Source organism: Natator depressus, chromosome 5, assembly GCF_965152275.1.
Source record: "Natator depressus isolate rNatDep1 chromosome 5, rNatDep2.hap1, whole genome shotgun sequence".
NCBI lineage: Eukaryota > Metazoa > Chordata > Testudines > Cheloniidae > Natator > Natator depressus.
The window spans coordinates 90,421,335-90,446,860 of record NC_134238.1 but is presented as its reverse complement, the minus strand read 5'-3'; the positions used below and the strand labels follow the sequence as shown (position 1 = coordinate 90,446,860).

Below are 25,526 nucleotides of genomic sequence, written 5' to 3'. Positions count from 1 at the left end.
AAACTTAGTAAACCCCTCCATAAGATGGCATTAAGAGTGTTTTGAATGGCAAAGAAATTATCAGTTATCAAAACTTTTCCCACAGTACACTTGGCAAAATATACTCTACTTAGTATGTTTAATTAGGCTATTTTCTGTTGGCTAGAAACAGTTTGAGCAATAACTGTTGTAAGAGGACAGCACAGAACTACAGGTTGTTCACATGGTTGGGATGGAATTATAATACTTGTGACCTGCCAGGACCCCCCAAAAATCTCCTCATACTGACACAGCATGCTAGAGTGTCATACTATGAAATACTGCCTATGCAAGGCAGTATTTCTGGGACTGACACATAGGTGTTTGTCAACCAACATTTTACAAAGCTGCAACATCTCTCACTTTCTGGGGAGGCACTTTTAGAAATGTTTTAGTACACATGGCTGGATAAAAATGGGACTAATTCATTGAATCTGATGGTTTTATTAACCAGTAAGATAATTTAGTTTAAAAACCCTGAACTATTACCTTGCAAGGATGGGGATCAACACCATAAGTTTCCAAAGAATGTGCTTTCAGTAGTAAATTAAATTCAGCAACAGCTGGGCTCTGTCCTCTGAAATTACACAATGCAAATGTAGCAGTTTAACAAAAACAAGGAAAAATGTATAATTCGGTTCAGTTCAGTAGGCCACAGTCATCAAAACCAGACAAAGAAAGAAAAGACCTACCAACACGTACACAATTTCAACCATATAACATTTACAAAGAGGGAACTAGGAGATCTTTCATGTGACTTCTACTGGTGCTCTGCCCTAATGCCTAGTCTTTTCAGATTAAGTTTTGATGTTTTTTGCATACTGCCAGGACTCCAGTGATCTGTGCAGTTAATCAGGGTTATCAAGTATCCATGAAATGTTCTCGTATACGCACAAGTCGAGTCTTACCATGAAATAAATCTCAGCATCTGTTTTTTCCACACACAACCTCCCAAACTAATTTAAAAGGATTGTCCAGATTAAGATACATTCCTTCCAGCTCAGGGTACTGACAAGGCAATCATATTACACAGACTACTGAGACACATGCCTAATTATAGCAAACCCCACTACCACCACCGTAGTTTAAAATCTGTCAGCATTTCTATTATATGGCCTTATTTTTAGGAAGCGCTCCATAAAATCAACCACAAATATTCACTAAAGCCTAAAACCTGGAATGCAAAGTCAACCCTGAAGCAAATTTTACTGGTTTTAACTCCTTCATTGCCAGCTTCCATTATAAACCATTGCAAGATTATTTTTTTAAGATGCTGTGGAATGCCAATATTTTCAAAGAGAGGTATTGGTGATTTGAGAGACAACTCTTTGTGGTATCCTGATATCTAGTTTGCTTTGACCACAGCTGCACACTGAAGCAAGGACTTCACTGAGCTGCCCAGATCCCTGTCCTGAGGTGATACAATCAGTTTAGTACCCTGTAAGGCATCAGAGTAGTTCAAATGCTTTCTTCCAATGTGCATGATTTTGCATTTACAAAACATTGAACTACATCTGCCACTGTGCTGCCTGCAGTGTTATCCTAGCTTGCTTAGGTCCTCTCTGGCATTCCTCAGTCTCCCTGGGGGTGACTAACCTAAGCACCTTTGTCATCTACAAATTTGGCTATGTCACAGCTCACCCCTCTTTTCAAATAATTAGTAAATATATTAATCAACATCAGATCTAGTACACAATCTTGCAGCACCCCGCTGTTCTCTTGCCATAAAGAAAATTCACATTCGTTTCTATGCTTTGACTTCTGTCTCTTTGCCAGTTTTTTATTCAGGAAAGTCTAAGTTATGTTGGTTCTCTACTAAAAGACCATAGATGAGAGATCCAGGAACAAAGCCCAAGTCTCCTGAGTCCCAGTCTAGTGCTCTCTATCCCCTGAAGAACAGTGCCTCACTGACTCACTATTTACTTTGGCATGTCTGTTCCTTATAATCTACATCAGAGCAATGTAAAACATTAACTCAGAGAATAAGAGAAGAGCTAGTCAAAAATTTTTCATTGAATTTTTTCATGATAAAATTTTTTTGGAAAGAAATGAGTTTTCACAAATTTTGGTTTCCTTCTAAACTGATTATTATTAAACTGAAAAAAAGTGCATTTTCTTTCAAATCAAAATTTTCATTTCACTTCAAGGTGAGGGTTTTTTGGGGGGGTAGAGATTGGGACGAACAAAGCATTTCTTCGCTTTTCCTCAACTTTTTCCAGTAGGAAACAAAAGGGTAAAGTATGAAAACAAAGCCATCTGAAATGAACATGTTTAGCCACACTGAAAAAATTCCATGAAAAATTTTAAAACTAAAAATGTTCATTTTGTTCAGAAATTTTTGCAGAAGAGGAAACCCACGTACCTCTTTTTGACCAACCCTACTGAAGTGTAAATCAAGTAGAAATAATGAGCCGGACCAATATAAATGAATATTATAAATTCTACAAGATTTTGCCTCATACTTGTAGATTACAGAGCACAAATTGACCGAAATAACTTCAGTTGTTGAAGTCACACAAATGGGGGGAAACTGGAGGCTCCGGTTGCTCATTCAGAACTGGTCCTTTTAGTAGAGACCGACCTCAAAAAATCCACGGATTTTCTGTCTCCCTTTGCTGGAAGGAAAGTACGCACTTTTATGGAGTAGCAGAAATTTTGGAAGCTAGCTTTTTTAAATTTCTAAAAGACAGGTTATATTTAAAAAATTATATCAAAAAACACAATTAATGTCCTTCATGCCCAACATAATGGGAAGAGCTCTCCAAATTCAATAATCTTTGTGCATGTCACATCGCATGCTGTACTCAAAACACAGCAGGGTGAGAGGTTTGGTCTTAATTAATTACAGACATAACTCAAAATAGCTATTGCACAAAGTATTAAAATAAGAAAACAAAAGTGCAAAATAGAGATGTTTTTAAAGTCAAGCACAGTATCAAAAATTTAAAAATGATATGCCCTCTATCAGGGGAATTATAGCCAACCATTGGTAATCAACTGCATTTGCAAGCAACCTAATGCACAACTGTGATAAATGAAGTGGGTGGGGGGAGCTTCCTTTGATGGACAGCCAGCCAGTTCGCTGTAAAATCCCTCTTGGTAGCTGTTCTTTACTTGCTTTACCTGTAAAGGGTTAAAAAGTCCACCAGATAAAGGGGAAAAAAAGTGGGCACCTGAACAAGAGAGCCAATGGGAAGGACAGAACTTTTAAAATTGGGAAAGAAACTTGCCCTTTGTCTGTTGCTTTCTCTGGGCTGAAGAGATGGGCAGCAGGAATGCTGTGTGAAGTTTGAACTGGATATGAAAATGATCAGATCATATCTAGAACGACTTTTAACAACCCAAATATGTAAGTAAATTAGAAATGTTTAGGAAGACACGATTAGGTTTATTTCTGGTTGTTTTTTTTAAGGCTTGTGAACTCCTCTGTGCTAACCTCAGATGCTTCTGGTTGCCTGTAACCTTTAAGCTAATCCCCAAGAAAGCTATTTTGGGTTCTTAATTTTTGAAATTGCTCTTTTAAAATCTAGCAAAAGCCAAAGTTCCAGATGTATTTTTTACTTTTTGTTTTTAATAAAATTTACCTTTTTTAAGAACAGGATTGGATTTTTGGTGTTTGATTAGCTGGTTTTCTTTCTCAGGTCTTTCTTTGCTTTCCTTCTCAAGTCTTCCCCAGAGGGGGTGGGGGTGTGTGTGAGAAAGGGCTTGAGGGTACCCCACAGGGAGGAATTCCCAAGTGCTCCTTCCTGGGTCCAAGCATTTTTTTGCATTTGGGTGGTGGCAGCATTTACCAAGCCAAGGTCAGAGAAAAGCTGTAACCTTGGGGGTTTAATACAAGCCTGGAGTGGCAAGTATTATTTTTTAAAAATCCTTGCAGGCCCCCACCTTCTGTACTCAAAAGTGACAGAGTGGGGATTTAGCCTTGACATGGTGTCAGAGTGGTGGGATTATTTTAAACCAGAAGGACAGACCTCAGGATTTTAAAAGGACACATTTTTCATTTTGGTTGCTTGAAAGCCAAGGAGTTCTTTTTCTTTTCTTTGCTGCCTGAGTGGGAACAGGCACCAAAGGATTAGATTGCAAAGCCAGGGAGTACAAGAAGCGTTTTGTTTTGTTTTCCCTAGCTTCGTGGCAACGAAATAGTTAGGCTAGAGATGGGATGAGGTTGAGGTCAGGCAGCATTACTCTTCTATCCATCCAGAGGAAAGTTTTTGCTTCTGTCTTATTGGCCTGACCCTCAGATATCTTCAGAAAAAAGACCATAAATTGGCTTCACTCCCAGCCATTCCACAACAGAGCAAATCTTCAGTGTGCCAGCTTATTGAGAAGGCATGAGAATTCAAGCATCCCATTCACACTGCATCTGTTATTTCACAACCGCTTTTCACTATTAACAGGGAATTGCTTTGACTGATTTTGAAACTTGCAGGCTTCCTTGACAAACTCTGTAGAATGTTCCATCTCTTATATGATGGCTCCTCAAGCTGCATTCTTGTAAATGGGAAAATAACTGCCTTCTTCTGAATTACATCAGGTGTTCGACAAGGATGCATTGCATCCCCAGAACTCTTCAATGCAGTCAAAGACTAAGTGCTTGACCAGACACTAAGTAAATGTATTTTAGGCATACCCTTTGATAAGAACCTTACCAACATCGATTTTCCCAATGGCATAGTGCTAGTTGTTGAACTAGTGGATGAGCTGGTTGTGGCACTGAAAGCCCTGGAAAGCTCAGCCTGAAAATTAATCGGAGAAAAACCAAAAGTCTTCCAGTTGGTGGTTTTGAACATGCTGTGGGCTCTAGAATCTTAGTGGGCAACCACCCAGTCAAGATTGTCAGTGATTTCATCTACCTTGTCTCTGTCAATAACATGGTCAGCAACAAGAAAGCACTTGAAGCCCACATTGCAAAGTTGTTATAAATAAGAGGGTACCTCATCAAGAACTTCTTTCACAAATCAAAGACCTTGATAAGCAGAGAGATGAAGCTAAGGATATATGCTGCTTTGGTTAATATGTGACTTGTGGCTGATCACTATAAAGAGGTTTGACACCACTCAAATGAAGTATCTACAAATGATCAAAAACATCAAACAGTATGAATTCAAGTTGAATGAAGAGAGCTTCTTCCTAACTAGGCAGATCATGCTCTCTCAAATGGATGTCCAGCACTCTCTAAGGTAGTACAGTCATCTATTCTGCCTGAGCTTTCCTGTGAGAAGTATCTTTGACTTTGACCCAATGAAAGCAGGATGGAAAAGACCCCACAGAAGTCCTAAAACATGATGGCTAGATGGCATCAACAGACATGTCCCTCACAGCCATCCTACTGCATAACATGGCAAAATTGTCTCAGGACAGATCATCATGGAGGCACAGAACATGTTTGACCTCTATGCTGTACAAGCAACATCATGAGAATGAACCAAAGCTTACCTTAATAATCTAATTGGCCCTTTTCATAGTGAGGAGATCATTTCTTTTTCTAAATAAATGTACCTATGTCAAATCCTAACATCAGGGCGAGCTGCAAATTGATCACTGTCTTAACATTAGATGCTACTTTTGATCAGAGTCAGGAGCCTTTAAACTTTCTGTTTAAGATGGCCTCACACAGACAAAATCCTTTCATCTGGGGGAAATCCTCTAATTACTGCCCTTAACCTGCAAACTAGGAAGGAAACTGTTCCCTTATCTCTGTGGCTTATATTTCACTTCAATCAGGAAAGCTAGGTATGCTTTCCTGATTGAAATTATTGTATTTCCAGTAGGCTTCACATGTGCACAGATATATAATTCAGCATGAAAGAGAATCCTATTACATCTTCAGAAATTTTACATGATCAGTTTCCAGGTCAGAAAGCCCAGAACCATGCACTCAGGAAAAAGGACTGGTTTTTTGGGGGGCAGAAAAGCTTGGCAGCCTACAGTACAAAATGAAAAAATGCATTTCTGATTTGAATTCAGAGCTCTACAACTGGGATAAGCTATGTATTAATGCCTCATCCTGTGTGCACTCTGCAACTATCCCATAGGAATCTATCCATTTCAAAGCTCCAGCTAAAACTCTGAAGAAGAGATACTCCAACTGTAGAACTGAGCAGCTCACAATGTGTTCTGCTATTTTCTTTTAAGCTAATGAGGTGTACATTAGCGGATGCACAAACTCTCACTATTTACTTCCATATGCACCTCTGGCTCTGATGCACTTTGAAGGCCAGGGAGTTATGTAACTCAATGGGAAATGCTTTCCAGGGATGTGGATTAAGGGAGATGTACTGGTTTCCCCCCCCCCCACTTGCACAAATTCACTTCTAAAATACTTTTTTCTTTCATTCCCTATCATTTGGGGCCTGATGAGAAGCAGAGCACATCCTTTGCTGCAGTCAGAGTTGAGGGTGCACTTTAAAGGATTATTGGTCTTGTTTCTTTAAATAGCTTGATATATATGTTTTTTTTAGGGAACCATGGAATAGTGAATCAAAAAAATGGTCAGATTTATTTCCTGCCACTGGCCTGCTGAATGACATTGGGCAAGTCACTTCTGCTCTCTGTACTTCAGTTTCCCCATCTGTGAAACGGGGTAATGACACGTATTTCTAAAATGCTTTGAGAGACTTACCAGTGCAAAGCATTATTTAAGAGGAGTTGTTGTTCATGATTTCGTAATCACTTCTGTATCACTTGGAGCGACCTGCTGCTGAATATTTATACTGTGTCCCTTCCAGAAGTCATTGCTCAACATTTAAGATCTAAACTGTGGACAGGTTAAAAGCAATTCAAAGACTTACGAAGTATGCACGTAATCTAATATTCGTAAGTGTTCAGCATCCTCACTTTCCACTGAAACCAATGTAAGCTGTAAGCCCTCCACTCCTCTAAGGTTATACAGGTTTAAACAACATAGAACAAAGTCCCTTTTGAGATTCCACTCAGGGTTGTTGATGCTGATCATCCTGTACTGCAAGATAGATCACAGGGACTTTCTATGAAGGCCCTCCATCTCTGAAATGTTCTCCACCTCATTATATGAGATCACGTGTGGCATCTTTTAGAAGAACTCAAGACATTCAAGTTTTCTTAAGTTTATGTAGATTTGCCTGTGTCCTATAAAGGATTCTCTGGGTGATTCATTTCTTACTTGTCAGGGGCAGCTACCAGATTGTGTGGGGTTGCTGGTTTTTTTAATCTTTTTTATCCATAGTAGTTGAGAATTCTACAAAGCTATGTGTCTAGTATGCTGACGTCCTTACATAGTTTTTAGTTTGCCCTTATTCAGACAAACTTCCTATGTGCTCAAGAACAGTTTTGATTGCAGGCTACATTAAAACCCAAGTAAAGACTTCAGGACTTGGTATTAGGTTTTCAGTTTTTGGTGCGGAGACGAGGAGGATTAAGCACCTAAAACTCTATCAGAATGAGGCACCATTTAAATACAAATATATTAATTACTAACAGTGCCTTTTTTACTTCTGGGCTAAACTCAGTTAGTATACCATTTTTGACTACATTGCTTTGCAGTAGTTACAATGAAATTACTATGCAGATAACTTTATAGAGAAGTGTAGAATGAGAAATCTTCTAAACTACTTACTTTCTAACCCTGTTCCGTAGTTTGTCAATGAGTCTTTTAAATTAAAAATAGCAAGACAAAACTTTGCAAATTATCTAAGCAATGGCACTGCTGCTCTTGGAATTCCCCTGGCAACGGGGATCACAACAGAGCAAAAGCTTTAAATTATTCTGTATGTGAAAAAGAAGAAACACTAGCAACTAGTTAACAGCCTAATTGCTGAAATCCTAGTGGAAAATTTGAAAGCCAGGAAAAAACAAACACAAACATCAAGTCCATCCAGATATCAGAATCCTTTGTGTTCTTTATGTAAATTTCCCATTCCTGATCATAAAATTTTGAAGATCATTCATTTAAAACAAATATTTACAGTATTTGATTTAATACCACAACAGTAATAACACAACTTCAGTTCCTTATCAGATTTCAAAGCACTTAACTAAGATTTCTGAAGTCACACTATCTCAAACTGTGTTTAAGCAAACCACCTTTTAGATACTTGTATCTCAACATAATGACATTCCATCATAACAAAGCAGTGATGAAAACAACTTTGTGCTCCAGGAGCTTATCCTAGGAAATGGACAGCAGTGAGACTGGCCTCTGCCCAAATTGAAAGCCCTAGTAAACCTACTTCCTAGGACACAGTTCTCAGTGTGAAGGAGAAGGGGAAGGAAAAAAGCTGGCCACTTCCCCTTTATTGGATAACCCAAAAAAACCCTGCACTCAAGAAACCCTTAACTGGAATGCAGAGAGGCATCTGGATTCTTTCAGCTTTGTGATGAACAGCAGAACCCAATCCCCAAAGTCTATATCAGCTAGAGGATGATAAACATGGAGAAGACAACAAATGCCTTCTATATTCATGGTTCCAACTACCTTTTCTAGAAGAGAACTTTGCTGGGAAAGCAGCAGTCTCTGGGCAGCTCTAACAAATGGCACAGCATGAGATGACCATATTTTTCCACTTTAGCAAGTCATTCCTACTACTGAACAGCATGTGCTCCTGACTCTCAAGAGATTCCTAGTAAAATCATGCAAACCAATCTAAATTTTGTTTCTTGTTATTCACAGTAGAAGTATGGGGTGGATTTTTTTTTTTTTTTTTTTTTTTTTTTTTAAAGACACAGAGGGTTTCTCCAGACGTTCCACTGCTGCTCTAGTCACCATTTCTGAGACACATCAGCTGGTTTCATATGGAGATTGCTCCCTAACTCAATGCCTCCAAAAACTCTCTCCCGGCTTACTGTGTAAATGTTAGTTCTGGTCTGATTCACTCTCTCCACCCTCCATTATTCACACACAATTACAGATTGAACTTGTTTTTTAAAATTTCTTTGAAATGTTTTTTCCTATGAAAAACAGCTTGTTTTCCCCCCATGGAAGTTTCCGTTTTTTTCTGAATATTTTTTGGGGAGTTGACATCAAAAATCCAAACCCAAAACTTTTCTTTCATTTTTCGCAACCAAAATCTGCAAAATTTCAACCTATCTGTTTTGCCAAAATGAGTGAAATGTTTCAGCTTTTGTTGCTGAAATATTCCATTTTCTGGTTGTCAGTAAAAAATATTGTAGAAAAAAATACGACAATGTATATAATTTTTGTCAAAATATTTTATGGACAAAAGAAACACTTTCTGACCAACTAGTTACAGGGCTTACAAAGCTTGAAAGGGTGCAGATATTTTGTGCTGGACTGGGTCCTTATTCTGCTTAATCTCTATTCCCATCCTACAATGTGTCTCCTCTGATGTTAACCCACATTGGCTCCTTAGCTGTAGAGAAGGCGTTCAAAGAAGGCAGACTAAAGAAGTAATGTTAGTGGACAAATGACTGCCTCCTTTAAAATTGGACAAGACAAAGCCATTAGACTGAGGTTTGTCTGCTGAAGGGATCTGCTCACAACCTCTTGACAGGAAAAATCTCTCAATTCAAATAGACTCATTTGCCTACGTACTGAGACCAACGCAGCTACCACAGCAAACAAACAATCTGCCTATGTCAGTCAAGACTGAAATGGAAGTCCATTAATCCAGACCGGTGGTTATGTTTGTTTTTTAAAAATATTCCATGTATTTACAATAGCCATTTAAATACATGCTGAAGATATTGAGGGTTTTACTGACTTCTGAAAAGCGCAAAGTGAATTGTGGCTGATGCTTGTTCCCCCAAATGCAGTTTATACTAGAATGGGCATGTTGAGTACAATGATCATAAGAATGTAAATTCATTCTCTATCAGACATTTCTGATAACTGTCTGGTATTACTATGGCAACACAGGCTGGGCAGTAGCTATACAGCTTGGATACCTCTAATGCCAGCAATAGAAAGAATTTTCACTGTTAAAGGGCAAGATCTTTACTTTGATGTAGTTATTTTCATCCCCAATGATACGAACATGCTTTACAAACAAAATGAAACTAAATATTAAGATCACTTCATTCACCACTGAAATGCAGCCATCTCTAAATATGAGCCACTTGTTTCAACAGCTTTCAGATTTAATTCAGTGTCCCCACATAAAACAAAACAAACCACTATCAAAATAGCTGTTTTTATAAGACATGCCAACATTAAGCATAGAAATGTCTGGGACTCCTGGAGTTAGAGGTATCTGCCCTGCAAAATCAGGATGAATGTACACGATGATATTTAGTAGTAAAGTAACAGCCAGTTGAAATTGCAGGAATAAGTCAGACAGGCAGAATGCAATTTTTGGTAATGAATACATTTTATTTAAATTATGAAAACAAAAGATATATGACTATATTTAAACTGACTGTACTTAAATATTTTCCATATTAAGATGGTCCTAACGCTTCAATGTCATTTTCTTCTCAAAAGAAAGATACCCCACAATGATCACTGATTTCTTATTTGTCTGCAACCAGATTGAAAAGTCTTTTTTTAACTGTAATACATCTTAAGTACAACTATGCATATATCAGTGTAAACAGAGGTGCGATATAGTTGAAAGTTTATTATAATAATTACCTAGTTTCCCCTAAACAATAACCAGGAAGTAAAACCAAAACTAAAAGGTTAACCAATTATTTGTTTTTTCTATAAAATGAAATGGCCTATTCAATCTACATCCTCAAAATCTAAAAGGTAAGGTGTAGAAGCTACTACAGTAGCTGAGAACTGAATTAGATTCACAGCCTTTTCAAGCATTTGCTTTTGATGTCTTTTAAGGACATTCAGTCTTCTCTACCAAATGCAGCTCTACCTTTGCTGGGAGATTAAGTTATTGAAGAGAAAACTGGAGAAAAGCAAATGTTCTTCAACGAGCAAATTGAACTGAGTCGCTAGAGAGGTATCCGTTTCCTTAAGAATTTCAGTTCCCATCAGAACAGTCTCTCAAAGACCATTAAGATGATGTTGGAGCATTTCACTGCAAATTCTCTCATCTCTAAAACATACAATGGCACAATTATGTTAATTATTTGTTCTCTATAAGTCATCAGGCAGTTATTGATCAGTGTTAAAGAAGAAAAAGCCTCAAAACATTTGTGCGAAAACTTACATCCAGCACAGACAGTTATTTAAAAGTTTCTTTTTTTTTTTTCAGGGAGATACTTTAGTAAAGTATTTTTGACTTTTCCACTAAAGTATCATTTGAAAAGAATGTCTTTACTTGAGACTGCCATTTACTAATGGAAAGGGATCATTTCCAGCCTCTCCACTTGCTGCATCAAAAATGTTTGCTGTCATGTTAAGATGAATTATCCTCCTGCAAAACCTCCTTAAAACTCTCCTCTGCCATATTGCATAGAAAAAATGTAAGTTATGTTGCTAGCATGCTGATACTTCTGCTATCATGCTGACCAACATTGTCTCATTGTTTCCTTGTACTTCCCCATCTGCATCCATCTGTTATCTCTTGTCTTACACTTTGACTGCAAGCTTTTGGGGGCAGGAGCGGTCATTTTCTTCTGTTTATATAGCACCTAGCACTATGGTCCATGAGTAGATGCTCTGGTAATATAAATAAATAAATAATAAGATATTTATTTTCAGTGTGAGAAATATAAAAACAGATTATTAATCAACGCTTGGTGTAACAGAGCCTTCGTTTTCAGTTGTTGACATTCATGCTAGTGTACTTTCCAGTCAAACTGGCAAAAAATATGCCAGACCACTATAGTCTTGAAAAGGAAATTTGAGTATCACAACCCTAGCAGTCTTAGTTCGTCTCATATGTCTCATCTCAGGGAATCCTGGCTGTCAGCCAGCTGTCAACAGCTGTTGGACTGTTATCAAAATGGTAAATCCTCCATTAGAAAGTCATATGATTCCTTGTAAACCATACAGTGTATTTGTGTCTTTGAACAAAGAGCAATCATTTTGATTCCAGTAAAAACATTTGTGATGTTCAGCATTATTGTTCTGTCCTTTAAAGTGAATGCAGATATTGTATCAGCAATAGGGAAACCATTTGGAAATGGCATATTTCCTTTCCTCTGTAAAAGGAGTTGCATAAAGTCATACACTAAGAGCTGCATCTCTAGTTGGACCAATAATTATTATGACTTAGTAGCCGAAGGAAGCAGAGTCAGTTATGTAATAGAAAACATACAGTCTGGTGAAGGAACTACAGTAATAGAGACTAATTACTGTGGATGTTTTTCTACATTTTCAAATATATTTTAATTACAACACAGAATACAGTGAACAGTGCTCACTTTATATTTTTATTACAAATATTTGCATTGTAAAATGATAAATAAAAACTATTTTAATTCAGCTCATACAAGTACTGTAGTGCAATCTCTATCACTGAAGTGCAACTTACAAATGTAGATTTTTTTGTTGCATAACTGCACTCAAATACAATGTAAAACTTTAGAGCCTACAAGTCCACTCAGTCGTATTTCTTGTTCAGCCGATTGCTAAGACAAACAAGTTTGTTTACATTTATGGGAGATAATGCTGCCCGCTTCTTATTTACAATGTCACCTGACAGTGAGACTAGGCAGTTGCATGGCACTTTTGTAGTCAGCATTGCAAGGTACTGAGTGCCTTTCTTAAAGAGACAGTGCACAGCTTCTGAGATTTGCCCAGCAGCCAGCTCACACTGTCTGTCTGTCTCTCTCCCCCTCCCCATCTCCACAGAGCAGGTGAGAGAAGACAACAGGACTCATGACAGAGCAGGAGAACTTTCAGTGAGTGCCTTAAAGAGACAACGCACGGCGTCTCAAACTTCCCCAGCACATACATAGTCTCTGTGTCACACACACAGTCTGTTTCACAGTCACCTCACAACACATACTTGTATCATCATTGTTGTTGTTACTTTCTTGGTACTTCCTAAAATGCACGCACATTCTCTAATTTTATTTTTCAAAGTGTGCTATTTTAGTGTTTTGATCAATCTATGCATTTCATAATTTGTATTTCTCGTATACTTGAATTTAATTCTTTGAGTAGTGAGTTCTAAAATGCCTAACCTGCCCTGGCTGGAGTAATTATCCCTATTGTAACTTCTTAAATATATATATAGGTCTTTTGTTTCTACTGGTGGTGCACATCCACACTTACCTTGGTGCACATAAAATTTATTCCACACATGCATGGAAAATACTAGAGGGAACATTGCATGCCGGATATGCTAAACATTCATATGCCCCTTCATGCTTCAGCCACCATTCCAGAGGACATGCTTCTATGCTGCCAATGCTCATTAAAAAAATAATGCATTAATTAAATTTGTGACTGAACTTCTCCGTTATTCTCAGTACTTCTCAGATACTTCTCGGTACTTCTCAGAATTATAGGTCTCCTGCTCTGTTTTACCCACATTCTGTCATACTTCTTGCCATCCTATACTTCATGTTATATCAGTCTTGGATGATGACCCAGCACATGTTGTTCGTTTTTAAGAACACTTTTCACTGCAGATTTCACAAAACACAAAAGATATCAATGTGAGATTTCTAAAGATAGCTACAGCACTTAACCCAAGGTTTAAAAAGCTGAAGTGCCTTCCAAAATCTGAGAGGGATGAGGTGTGGAGCATGCTTTCAGAAGTCTTTAAAAGAGCAACACCCCAATGCAGAAACTACAGGACCTGAACCACCAAAAAAGAAAATCAACCTTCTGCTGGTGGCATCTGACTCAGAAGATGGAAAATGAACATGCGTTGGTCCGCACAGCTTTGGATAGTTATCGAGCAGAACCTGTCATATGGTGGTTGAAGCATGAAGGGACATATTTACGGTATCTGCCACATAACTATCTTGTGACACCAGCTACAACAGTGCCATGCAAATGCCTGTTCTCACTTTCAGGTGACACTGTAAACAAGAAGAGGAAAACATTATCTCCTGCAAATGTAAACAAACTTTTGTCTTGTTCAGCAATTGGCTGAACAAGAAGTAGGACTGAGTGGACTTGTAGGCTCTAAAATTTAACATTGTTTTTGAGTGCAGTTATGTAACAATCTACATTTGTAAGTTGCACTTTCATGATAGAGATTGCACTACAGCACTTGTATGAGCTGAATTGAAAAATCTTTTTTACAGTGCAAATATTTATAATAAAAAATAAATATAAAGTGAGTGCTATACACTTTGTATTCTGTGTAACTAAAATCAATATTTGAAAATGTAGAAAACATCCCAAATATTTAAATAAAAGATATTATTGTTAATAGCATGATTAATCGTGATTAATTTTTTTTAATTGCTTGACAGCCCTATTTAAAATGTTACTAGACTTTTTTAACCTGGGCAGAACCAATGTTCTTTTCCCTCCTAGCCTTATTCTCTCAAATGGCTGGGCCAGTTTGGCTGAAGTTCTCCAAAATAAATGCAGTCTTAGGCAGACACTCAGCACGGAAAATTTGAGCCCAAATGGTTAAAGTCTGGCACAGATATAAGATTCTGTTTTCAGTTGCTGTAACAGGAATTGTCAAGCAACAGTGCTACAAGGCCTGCCTATGAGAGATAGATATATATTAACTAAGGGCTTGTCTTCACTGGCAATTTACAGCATTGCAACTCGCTGTACTCAGGGGGTGTGTTTTTTCACACCCCTGAGCAAGAAAGTTTCACCACTGTAAAGCACCAGTGTAGACAGTGCTCCCAGCGCTGGTAGCTACGCCCCTCGTGGAGGTGTGTTTTTTTTTTTTTAAAGAGCGCTGGGTTTTTTAGTGTGCCACGACCACACAAGGCATGTTAAAGCGCTGCCCGCTTTAGCGTTGCCAGTGTAGACTAGCCCAAAGTCAGGGATGCCTTTTGTTTCAGCAAGGAAATACATCTGTTTCTCCCTTATAACAGCTGGCATATTGTATTGTCTTAAATACCAGGGCTGCTTGTTGAAGGTAATATTGAAATTATAAACTGTTGCTATTTGTACATAAAAATAATGAAAGTAATAAAAATTATTAAATGACACCTTATATGAGTCATAATACAGAATTTGTGAACTTCAACTGTTATCCACAGACCATATCTGAGCTGAGAAATGGCTTGATCTTGCAAGCCTCATGAGTAGCCCTTGCTTCGTGCATAAGCAATGCCAGCTAGCTTGACTAAGGATTTGCAGAATCAAGTCCTTAGAATTATCTCCAAGTTTACATCCTATCACATTGTACAAGTACAGCATTTTAATTAAAAAATAATCTTTCCATAGTTATTTTTATTCCTTTTCAACAGCATATATAATAGAACTTTACAAAGGTACGTTAAATTATTCAATTGTGTTTAACAAAAAATAATCACGGGTTGAAAATAGAGCACTGCAATTATGTTTCATTAAAATATTGTTAGATTTATAAACTTGATACCATTTCTTCTTTCAGGCCCTGATTCAAGAGGATATCCCTATTCAAGACAGCACTTAAACATGTACTCAGAGTTAAGCATTTCCTTACATATTGTACTGAACAGGGGGTGGACTTAAGCACATTTAAGTGCTTTCCTGAATCAGAAATGTCTATATGCATTTATTGGCCCTGCTCCTCCTCCTATATTCCTTCACTGTGCAGTGCAGTGCAGCCAGCCCCACAAGTTGTCCTTTTGCTTTATTGGTTTATCAGTCATAATTTGCTCCTAAGGACATAGACCTCATCTTCCAATTGTCAATTTGTATATTTCTACTACTGGCAAGAGTGTGTATCTCTATGGTGCTATATAAATAATAAATAGCTGTAGCTGAGCTCTGGTAAAATTTGACTGCAGTGATTCCAAACCCTAATGGTATAGCCATTTTAATTACAAAAAGCTATGTTAAAGCTAGGTTTTAATTGCACAAAAATAGGCAATTTCTTAGCTGAGTTTCTCTCTGCAATCTTAAATCTGCCCCTTTTGTGAATGTGATTAAAACACCCTACTGTAATATGTACAATCAGCAAAATTTTACTCATGTACTGGGGCAAGGTTTTGGGGGTTTTTTTTATTGTTACTGGTATAAAAATATTATTCATGTTTTCACTTACAATCATCATTGTATCACTGTAAAGGCGAAAACAAGCTCTGGAGAAGGAGAAGCCAGAAATCCCAAAGGCTTTGAAACAAAAAGCAAGGGGGGTGGGAGGTTTGTTTTTAAAAAACGATGTGCAACTGTTAGCTTGACATTAATGGTAGGAGCTCCAGTTTTAAGAGGGCTAGAAAGACGTTGTTTCTATGCAAAATGTTCACCCTCTTCAGATTCGTTTTCAAGCAGCAGCAAATTATACGCTGGAGCATGTCCCCAGGCTCACCAAGCCCAGTTGATACGAGTCCAGGAAGACCAGAAGTCACATTTATCAGTATCTCTACTCCCCCGCACTCTGCCAGTCAGGCCAAAATTTAAAGGTCAGGCTCAACCCTCCAAAAAGCTGAGCACCCTCAATTCCCATAAACTTCAGCAGGAGTTGAGGATACTGAACACCTTGCATGGGTGCTCAGAATCCTACAGAATCCAACCCTAAGAGGCAGTCCTGAGTCCTTAAGTCACAAGGCTCCTAAGGGTTATCCCTGTTTGCTTCTCCTCGGCCGTGTAAGGTGCATGCGCAGAAATATGACAGGACTCCATATTCAAGTCAGACAGCTGGAGATCAAACAGCTTTGATTTATTTAAAGAACCATTCACAAAGTCCTGCTAATGCATCTTAAATCTTCCAACATCTACTTTGCTTCTAGTATCCAGTTACAAAAACTGCTTCTTCTCATAGGTAAGCTGCATTTCTAAAGAGCCTTTATTTGTGATGACATGAAAACCAGAATATCTGTTATGAGGACAGGCCTGCATTTAGCCCCTGGTAAGGTTTGATTCGATTGTTACAGTACCCCTCCCCTACTTTACTGAGGTGGACAACCATTAATTAAAATTCACAAGACAATTAATCACAGCTCTATAAAGCTGTCATGTGTCTCTGCCTGTCACAACCTCTGTATCAGATTAAATTTGTTCAGTCAGGTTCAAAGAATGGTCACATGAAAGGTCACAATTTGATAAAAACCTAACAATGTATTCACTACCACATAAAGAGAGAGAGAAGCAGCATATTGTACATCTGTTTAATTAATTAGAACAAGCCTTCTCATTGAGTCACCAAGTCATTTGTAGCTGTCACTGTGCACTATCAGCTACTTTCCAGGCATTTCTTTCACTGTTTTCATGTTGACATCAGGAGACAAACACTTCCATCATGCACTGGGATAGTAGAAAAGATGTGCCCACTTAATGGGCCATGAGAATAATGAGATAGGATTCAGTGAGGAAGCAGATTATTCCAAGCTACAGGGGCCTGGATGATGGAACAACATTCTGCAAAAGTGAGAAATCCTGATTTGTATTAACTCATTTAGCCCTGGTCTACACTAGGAGTTGAGGTCGAATTTAGTAGCATTAAATCTATTTAACCCTGCACCTGTCCACACAACGAAGACCTTTTTTTTGACTTAAAGGGCTCTTAAAATTGATTTCCTTACTTCACCCCCGACAAGGGGATTAGTGCTGAAATCGACCTTGCCAGGTCAAATTTGGGGTACTGTGGATGCAATTAGATGGTATTCGCCTCCAGGAGCTATCCCAGAGTGCTCCATTGTGACCGCTCTGGACAGCGCTCTCAACTCAGATGCACTGGCCAGGTAGACAGGAAAAGGCCCGTGAACTTTTGAATTTCATTTCCTGTTTGGTCAGCATGGCAAGCTGCAGGTGAGTGCGGAGCTCATCAGCAGAGGTGACCATGATGGAGTCCCAGAATTGCAAAAGAGCTCCAGCATGGACTGAACAGGAGGTACAGGATCTGATCACTGTGTGGGGAGAGAAATCCCTGCTATCAGAACTCCATTCCAGTTTTCGAAATGCCAAAACTTTTGTCAAAATCTCCCAGGGCATGAAGGACAGAGGCCATAACAGGACCCAAAGCAGTGCCGCATGAAACTTAAGGAGCTGAGGCAAGCCTACCAGAAAACCAGAGAGGCAAACGGTCACTCCGAGTCAGAGCCCCAAACATGCCGCTTCTATGATGAGCTGCATGCCATTTTAGGGGGTTCAGCCACCATGTTGTTTGACTCCTTCAGTGGAGACGGAGGCAACACTGAAGCAGGTTTTGGGGACAAGGAAAATAGCTCACAGCAAGCAAGCAGAGAAACCGGTTTTCCCAACAGCCAGGAACTGTTTCTCACCCTGGACCTGGAGCCAGTACCCCCCAAACCCACCCAAGGCTGCCTCCCGGACCCGCCAGGTGGAGAAGAGACCTCTGGTGAGTGTACCTTTTAAAATAGTATACATGGTTTAAAAGCAAGCGTGTTTAATGATTAATTTGCCCTGGCATTCGCGGCCAGTACAGCTACTGGAAAAGTCTGTTAACGTGTCTGGGGATAGAGCGGAAATCCTCCAGGGACATCTCCATAAAGCTCTCCTGGATGTACTCCCAAAGCCTTTGCAAAAGGTTTCTGGGGAGGGCAACCTTATTCTGTCCACCATGGTAGGACACTTTACCACTCCAGGCCAGTAGCACGTAGTCGGGAATCACTGTAGAACAAAGCATTGCAATGTATGTTTGCTGGCGTTCAAACAACATCTGTTCTTTATCTCTCTGTGTTATCCTCAGGAGAGTGATATTATTCATGGTCACCTGGTTGAAATAGTGTGCTTTTCTTAAGGGGACATTCAGAGGTGCCCGTTCCTGCTGGGCTGTTTGCCTCTGGCTGAACAGAAATGTTCCCCACTGTTAGCCAAGGGGAGGGAGGAGGGGCTAGCCACGTGGTGGGGGGAGGCAAAATGCGACCTTGTAACGAAAGCGCATGTGCTATGTATGTAATGTTAACAGCAAGGTTTACCGTGAAAGAGTGTACTCATTGTTCTATAAAATGTGTTTTTTTTAAATACGACTGTCCCTTTTTTTTTCCTCCACCAGCTGCATGTGTTTCAAGGATCACAGGATCTTCTCCTTACCAGAGGCTAGCGAAGATTAGCAGGTGAAAAAAATGCACTCGCGATGAAATGTTCTCTGAACTCATGCTGTCCTCCTACACTGACAGAGCACAGACAAATGCATGGAGGCAGACAATGTCAGAATGCAGGAAAGCACAAAATGACCAGGAGGAGAGGTGGTGGGCTGAAGCGTGATGAGAGGAGGCAGGAATCAATGCTGAGGTTGCTGGAGGATCAAACTAATATGCTCCAGCATATGGCTGAGCTGCAGGAAAGGCAGCAGGAGCACAGACCGCCGCTACAGCCCCTGTGTAACAAACCGCCCTCCTCCCCAAGTTCCATAGCCTCCCTCACCCAGACACCCAAGAATGGGGTGGGGGGCCTCTGGCTACCCAGCCACTCCACCCCAGAGGATTGCCCAAGCAACAGAAGGCTGGCATTCAATAAGTTTTAAAGTTTTAAACTTTTAAAGTGCTGTGTGACCTTGTCCTTCCCTCCTCCACCACCCCTCCCAGGCTACTTTGGCAGTTATCCCCCTATTTGTGTGATGAATTAATAAAGAATGCATGAATGTGAAGCAACAATGACTTTATTGCCTCTGCAAGCGGTGATCGAAAGGAGGAGGGGAGGGTGGTTAGCTTACAGGGACGTAGAGTGAACCAAGGGGCAGGGGGTTTCAGCAAGGAGAAACAAACAGAACTGTCACACCGTCGCCTAGCCAGTCATGAAACTGGTTTTCAAAGTTTCTCTGATGCGCACCGTGCCCTCCTGTGCTCTTCTAATTGCCCTGGTGTCTGGCTGTGTGTAACCAGCGGCCAGGCGATTTGCCTCAACCTCCTACCCCTCCATAAACATCTCCCCCTTACTCTCACAGATATTGTGGAGTGCACAGCAAGCAGTAATAACAGTGGGAATATTGGTTTCGCTGAGGTCTAACCGAGTCAGTAAACTGCGCCAGTGCGCTTTCAAACATCCAAATGCACATTCGACCACCATTCGCAACTTGCTCGGCCTGTAGTTGAACAGCTCCTGACTACTGTCCAGGCTGCCTGTGTATGGCTTCATAAGCCATGGCGTTAAGGGGTAGTCTAGGTCCCCAAGGATAACAATAGGCATTTCAACATCCCCAATGGTTATTTTCTAGTCTGGAAAGTAAGTCCCTTGCTATAGCTGTTCATACAGACCAGAATTCCTGAAGATGTGAGTGTCATGTACCTTTCCCTGCCATCCCATGTTGATGTTGGTGAAACGTCCCTTGTGATCCACCAGTGCTTGCAGCACTATTGAAAAGTACCCCTTGCAGTTTATGTACTCACCGGCTTGGTGCTCCGGTGCCAAGATAGGGATATGGGTTCCGTCTATGGCCCCACTACAGTTAGGGAATCCCATTGCAACAAAGCCATCCACCATGACCTGCACATTTCCCAGGGTCACTACCCTTGATATCAGCAGATCTTTGATTGTGTTGGCTACTTGCATTACAGCAGCCCCCACTGTAGATTTCCCCACTCCAAATTGATTCCCGACTGACCGGTAGCTGTCTGGCATTGCAAGCTTCCACAGAACTATCGCTACTCGCTTCTCAACTGTGAGGGCTGCTCTCATCTTGGTATTCTTGCGCTTCAGGGCAGGGGAAAGCAAGTCACAAAGTTCCATGAAAGTGCCCTTACGCATGCGAAAGTTTCGCAGCCACTGGGAATCATCCCAGACCTGCAACACTATGCAGTCCCACCAGTCTGTGCTTGTTGCCTGGGCCCAGAATCGGCGTTCCACCGCATGAACCTGCCCCATTAGCACCATGATGCCCACATTGCCAGGGCCCGTGCTTTGAGAGAAGTCTGTGTCCATGTCCTCATCGCTGACATCGCTTACTCACCCGGTTTTGCTTTGCCAGGTTCTGGTGCTGCATATACTGCTGGATAATGCGCGTGGTGTTTAATGTGCTCCTAATTGCCAAAGTGATCTGAGGGGGCTCCATGCTTTCCGTGGTATGGCGTCTGCACAGAAAAAAGGTGCGGAACAATTGTTTGCTGTTGCTCTGACAAAGGGAGGGGCGACTGACGACCTGGCTTACAGGGTTGGCTTACATGGAATTAAAATCAACAAAGGGGGTGGCTTTACATCAAGGAGAAACAAAAACAACTGTCACAGAGAATGGCCCCCTCAAGGATTGAACTCAAAACCCTGGGTTTAGCAGGCCAATGCTCAACCCACTGAGGGGAAAAATTAGCATGGGGAAATAGTTTTTAGTTTGTGTAATGACTCATCCACTCCCAGAATTCAAGCCTAATTTAATGGTGTCCAGTTTGCAAATTAATCCCAGTTCTGCAGTTTCTCGTTGGAGTCTGTTTTTGAAGTTTTTTTGTTGAAGAATTGCAACTTTTAGGCCTGTAATTGAGTGTCCAGCGAGGTTGAAGGGTTCTCCTACTGGTTTTTGAATGTTATAATTCTTGACGTCCGATTTCTGTCCATTTATTCTTTTGCATAGAGACTGTCCGGTTTGGCCCATGTACATGGCAGAGGGGCATTGCTGGCACATGATGGCATATATCACATTGGTAGATGTGCAGGTGAACGAGCCTCTGATAGTGTGGCTGATGTGATTAATTACATTGATCATAGGACCTAATCACATCAGCCACACTATCAAAGGGTCATTCTAATTTTTCCCCTACTGTTACTCACACCTTCTTGTCAACTGTTTGAAATGAGGCATCCTGATTATCACTACAAAAGTGTTCAGTTTTTTTGTTTTTTTTTCTCCTGCTGATAACAGCCCACCTTAATCTATGAGTCTCCTTAGAGTTGATATGGCAACACCCATTTGTTCATGTTTTCTGTACATATATATCTTCCTACTGTATTTTCCACTGAATGCATCTGATGAAGTGAGCTGTAGCTCACAAAAGCTTATGCTCAAATAAATTTGTTAGTCTCTAAGGTGCCACAAATACTCCTTTTCTTTTTGCTGATACAGACTAACACGGCTACCACTCTGAAACCTCTGAAGTCAGTAGAACAACACAGGTTAAAATCAGTGAGAACAGAATCAGGGCCAATCGCCTGCCCTTTACATCAACAAATACATCACTCAAATGCCTTTGTTACAAAACCTTGGTAACCTATTCTCAGATTTTTTTTTACGCACTGGCTGATTGACAAACTCCTGATTCACAGGTTATCTGCCTATTTTTCTTATTGGAGGAAAAAATCAGGAATCTGAATTTTATAGCACCTATCAAGTGAAAGACATGCTAATAAAATACATCAACAACATATAAAAACTGATAAGATTAATGCCTTTTCTGATTATTTGTCATAGTATACAAGTTTTTATTCTACCATTACTGAGAATGTGATATCACAAAAATAGAATGCTGCACTTTCCCAATTACAATCAAGTTTCAACGTATTCTCAATGTCCACTATGCGCAACAAAAGTAAGGACTTGTTTTCTTGACCTTAGCCTCCACTTGTGCACATACGCACGCCTGTGCATTTATTTTTCCAGCACTGGAACTTGAATGGAATAGGTTAGATCAGACAGACAAACATGCCAGTGACATGTTTCAAGAATCTGTGCACACACATGATGGAATCTATCACCTCTGTGTGCAGGCATTAGTGCTGAGAAAATGCATGCATGCATTTTGTGTGCGTGCACACAAGATTGTACATGTATAAATGGAGGCCAAGCTGAGGTCCCAGTGGAAGTCAGGGCCTAAAACAAATGTAAAACAATTTTGGTAAACAAGTTTACAGAAGAATGTTTGAGTACAAGATGTATTGAATAAATAAATCCTCCTTCCCTCATTATTTTTCTGCAATCTGTTTAAGGGAGTAGTCTGTTCTTGCACAAGAGTTTTGACTAAATTCTCTTCTCTAACACACACACTTTGTCATTGAAATCAATGAAAGTCCTGTGCCTTTGGGAATCTAGAAGACATGGTTTGGAAGAGGTTTTAAAATCAAAATAATATTTATTGAAAAATAGAGTGTTTTTGGCTTCTCTTTGGAAATTGTTTTAGTTTAAAAGTTTAACGTGGTTCTAGATACTTCACTCATGAGATATTATCTTTATGTCACTTAAGGTATGATCCTGGCAAAAGAGATACAAAACAAATACATAGGCTTTGGAAAGGGAAAAAAGGAAGGGAAACAGGATAATGCTGGCACAGTTCCTTGCACTGAGGTATAATGGCATGTTCAGGACATCTAGTAAAAAACTAACTATTGCTGTGACTGTCACGGAGGTTGTGTTCAAGTGTATAAAAAATACTTGATACACTTTAGCTGTTTATCACACAGGCAATATTTAAAGCTTTAACTACATAAAATCTGAAAACTTTCAGTTTCAAAGTTGTTCGGGTTTTTGTTTTTTCCATTCCCCACCCCTTTATGGTAAAAGTGATACTTCTGCATAGAAAGAGACCATCTATCTACCCAGCTAAATACAGTCATTATTTAATATAAGAAATACAATACAAAAGCAAGTAGAGCTAGTTGAAGTCTTAATTCCTGAATCCTTAAATAACAATCATTCTCCCTCCTCTGCGTAAACAAAGAGTTACAGTGAAAATTACAGAAATAGCATGCAGATCACGTTCTGTTCAGGTCACTACATTGCCTTTCACTGCAGTTTGTAGAAACAACGTTTTTTAAAGTTATGAAATTTCACCGGTACACCTCACTGTTACTGTCATGTCATGTCACATCAGCGTGAACAAATTCCTATTAGTTCCTGACAACTTCAAGCATATACAATGCACTGTGGATTATAAACATTATGTAATGCAATCAATCTATTTTTCTTTACTTTTTTCCATGTCACATTCATCTTCCACTTCTCCAACAACTGCTCCTTTCCTCTAAGCAGGCTGACAAGAGCACAGTTGCCTTTATTACTACTGTCCATGTTATTCTTATATGCGATGTTGCTGTAGCTGTGTTGGTCCCAGGAGATTAGGTGGATGAGGTAATATCTTTCATTGGACCAACTTCTATTGGTGACAGAGAGACATGCTTTTGAGCCACACAGAGTTCTTCTTCAGCTCGAAAACATCTCTCTGTCACCAACAGAAGCTGGTCCAATAAAATATATTACCTCACCCACCCTGTGTCTGGTTATTCTTAGGCAGTCCTGAAGGGAGTATACATGCACAAAGCAGTGATTGTTCTCCATAGAAACACAGGGTGCTTCATCTCAGGATCATGGTTAGCTTCTATTAGACTAAGAAGTATTTTAATTTTTGTCTACTCTGGTCCCATATTTAAAGATCAGAGAAGAAGAGGGAAAGGGTCCTGAATCTAATCCCCCTCAGCTTTCCAAAAAGCTTTATACAGAAATCACCATCCTGGCTATTGCTCTGTTTTTGTATGTGCGTGCATGCACACATATCCATAAATGCAAAACACACACACACACTCACACAAAATCATAGCATTACAGCAAGTGAATAGTTCCAGCTAAAGATACAAACAAGATGACAATATGTGCAATTTAATACACAATGCAAGTGATCAAGTATCATAAATCTCACTGTAAAAAGCTCTGCATGGCTACCAAGTTTTCATTTGAAAATCAGATTCACGTGAAAGACACAACTAGGGTGACCAGATGTCCCGATTTTATAGGGACAGTCCCGATTTTTGGGTCTTTTTCTTATATAGGCTCCTATTACCCCCACCCGCTGTCCCAATTTTTCACATTTGCTGTCTGGTCACCCTAGACACAACTCTGTACATAAACAGCAGCAGCCCTCATAGTGTAAGCCATGCCCACTTATGAGAGCCATACATTTCATGCTCACCACATACCATGGTAACCGTTGGCAGCACACACGCAGCAGTCAGTTGTGATTTATAGTGGGTTTTGCATTCCTGTTAATATTTTTAAGCTGACATTGCATTGTCAAATAATGCACCTTCGACAGCATGGATGTATAGAATGCGTGTGGGAGAGAACCTGTATCTTTATGTATATTTAGGGCCCTTCATTTTCGGTTTTTACTGAAAACCCCTTAAAAATTCCCATGTTTTGAAAAACCCAGTATTTGGATTTTTCTAATTTCTACCCAGATTTTGTACCTGCTTGAACTTCCCGGACCCGGTGCCATGGCCACTCTTAGATTCCCCACTGACCTCCTCAGCATGCCTGTGTCAGGGAGGGTAAATGCTGGTTAGTGGCCGCTGCCACAGCTGTCCAGTGAAGGAGCAAAAGAGGCAGGGACACTGCTGAGACCACCAAACACTGTAGTGACAGGCTGCAGGGAGAGGAAGGCTGTACCCTGTAAGTCCTGGCCCTCTTCTGGCCCCGGCCTTACCCCTGTCCAGCACCCCCTTCTACGCCACCCACTGCCAGTGTATCAGGCACCCCCTTGCTCTCACTGGATGCCCCCATGAGTTCCAGGAGCATCCTCCCCACCACACGTGCTGCCACCATGAGTACTGGACATGCCCCTCCTCCCCATCCCCTTCATAGCCACTGCGAGCAGCTGGGTCCAGAGATCTGTCACTGCCTGGCGAGGAACCCCAGGGCACAGAATCCCCTCCTGCTCCCAGGACGGGA

General features: G+C 40.1%; 1 protein-coding gene across 3 annotated transcripts in view; it reads right to left on the bottom strand.

The window, feature by feature from the left end:
- FRMD3 (FERM domain containing 3) overlaps positions 1-25,526 on the bottom strand; it is a 220,029-nt gene that overhangs the window by 46,608 nt on the left and 147,895 nt on the right. For all 3 annotated transcript variants that reach the window (XM_074953197.1, XM_074953196.1, XM_074953198.1), the window contains one exon: positions 508-595. In XM_074953197.1, coding sequence (XP_074809298.1) covers positions 508-595 — 88 coding nt within the window. The remainder of the gene's footprint in view (positions 1-507; positions 596-25,526) is intronic.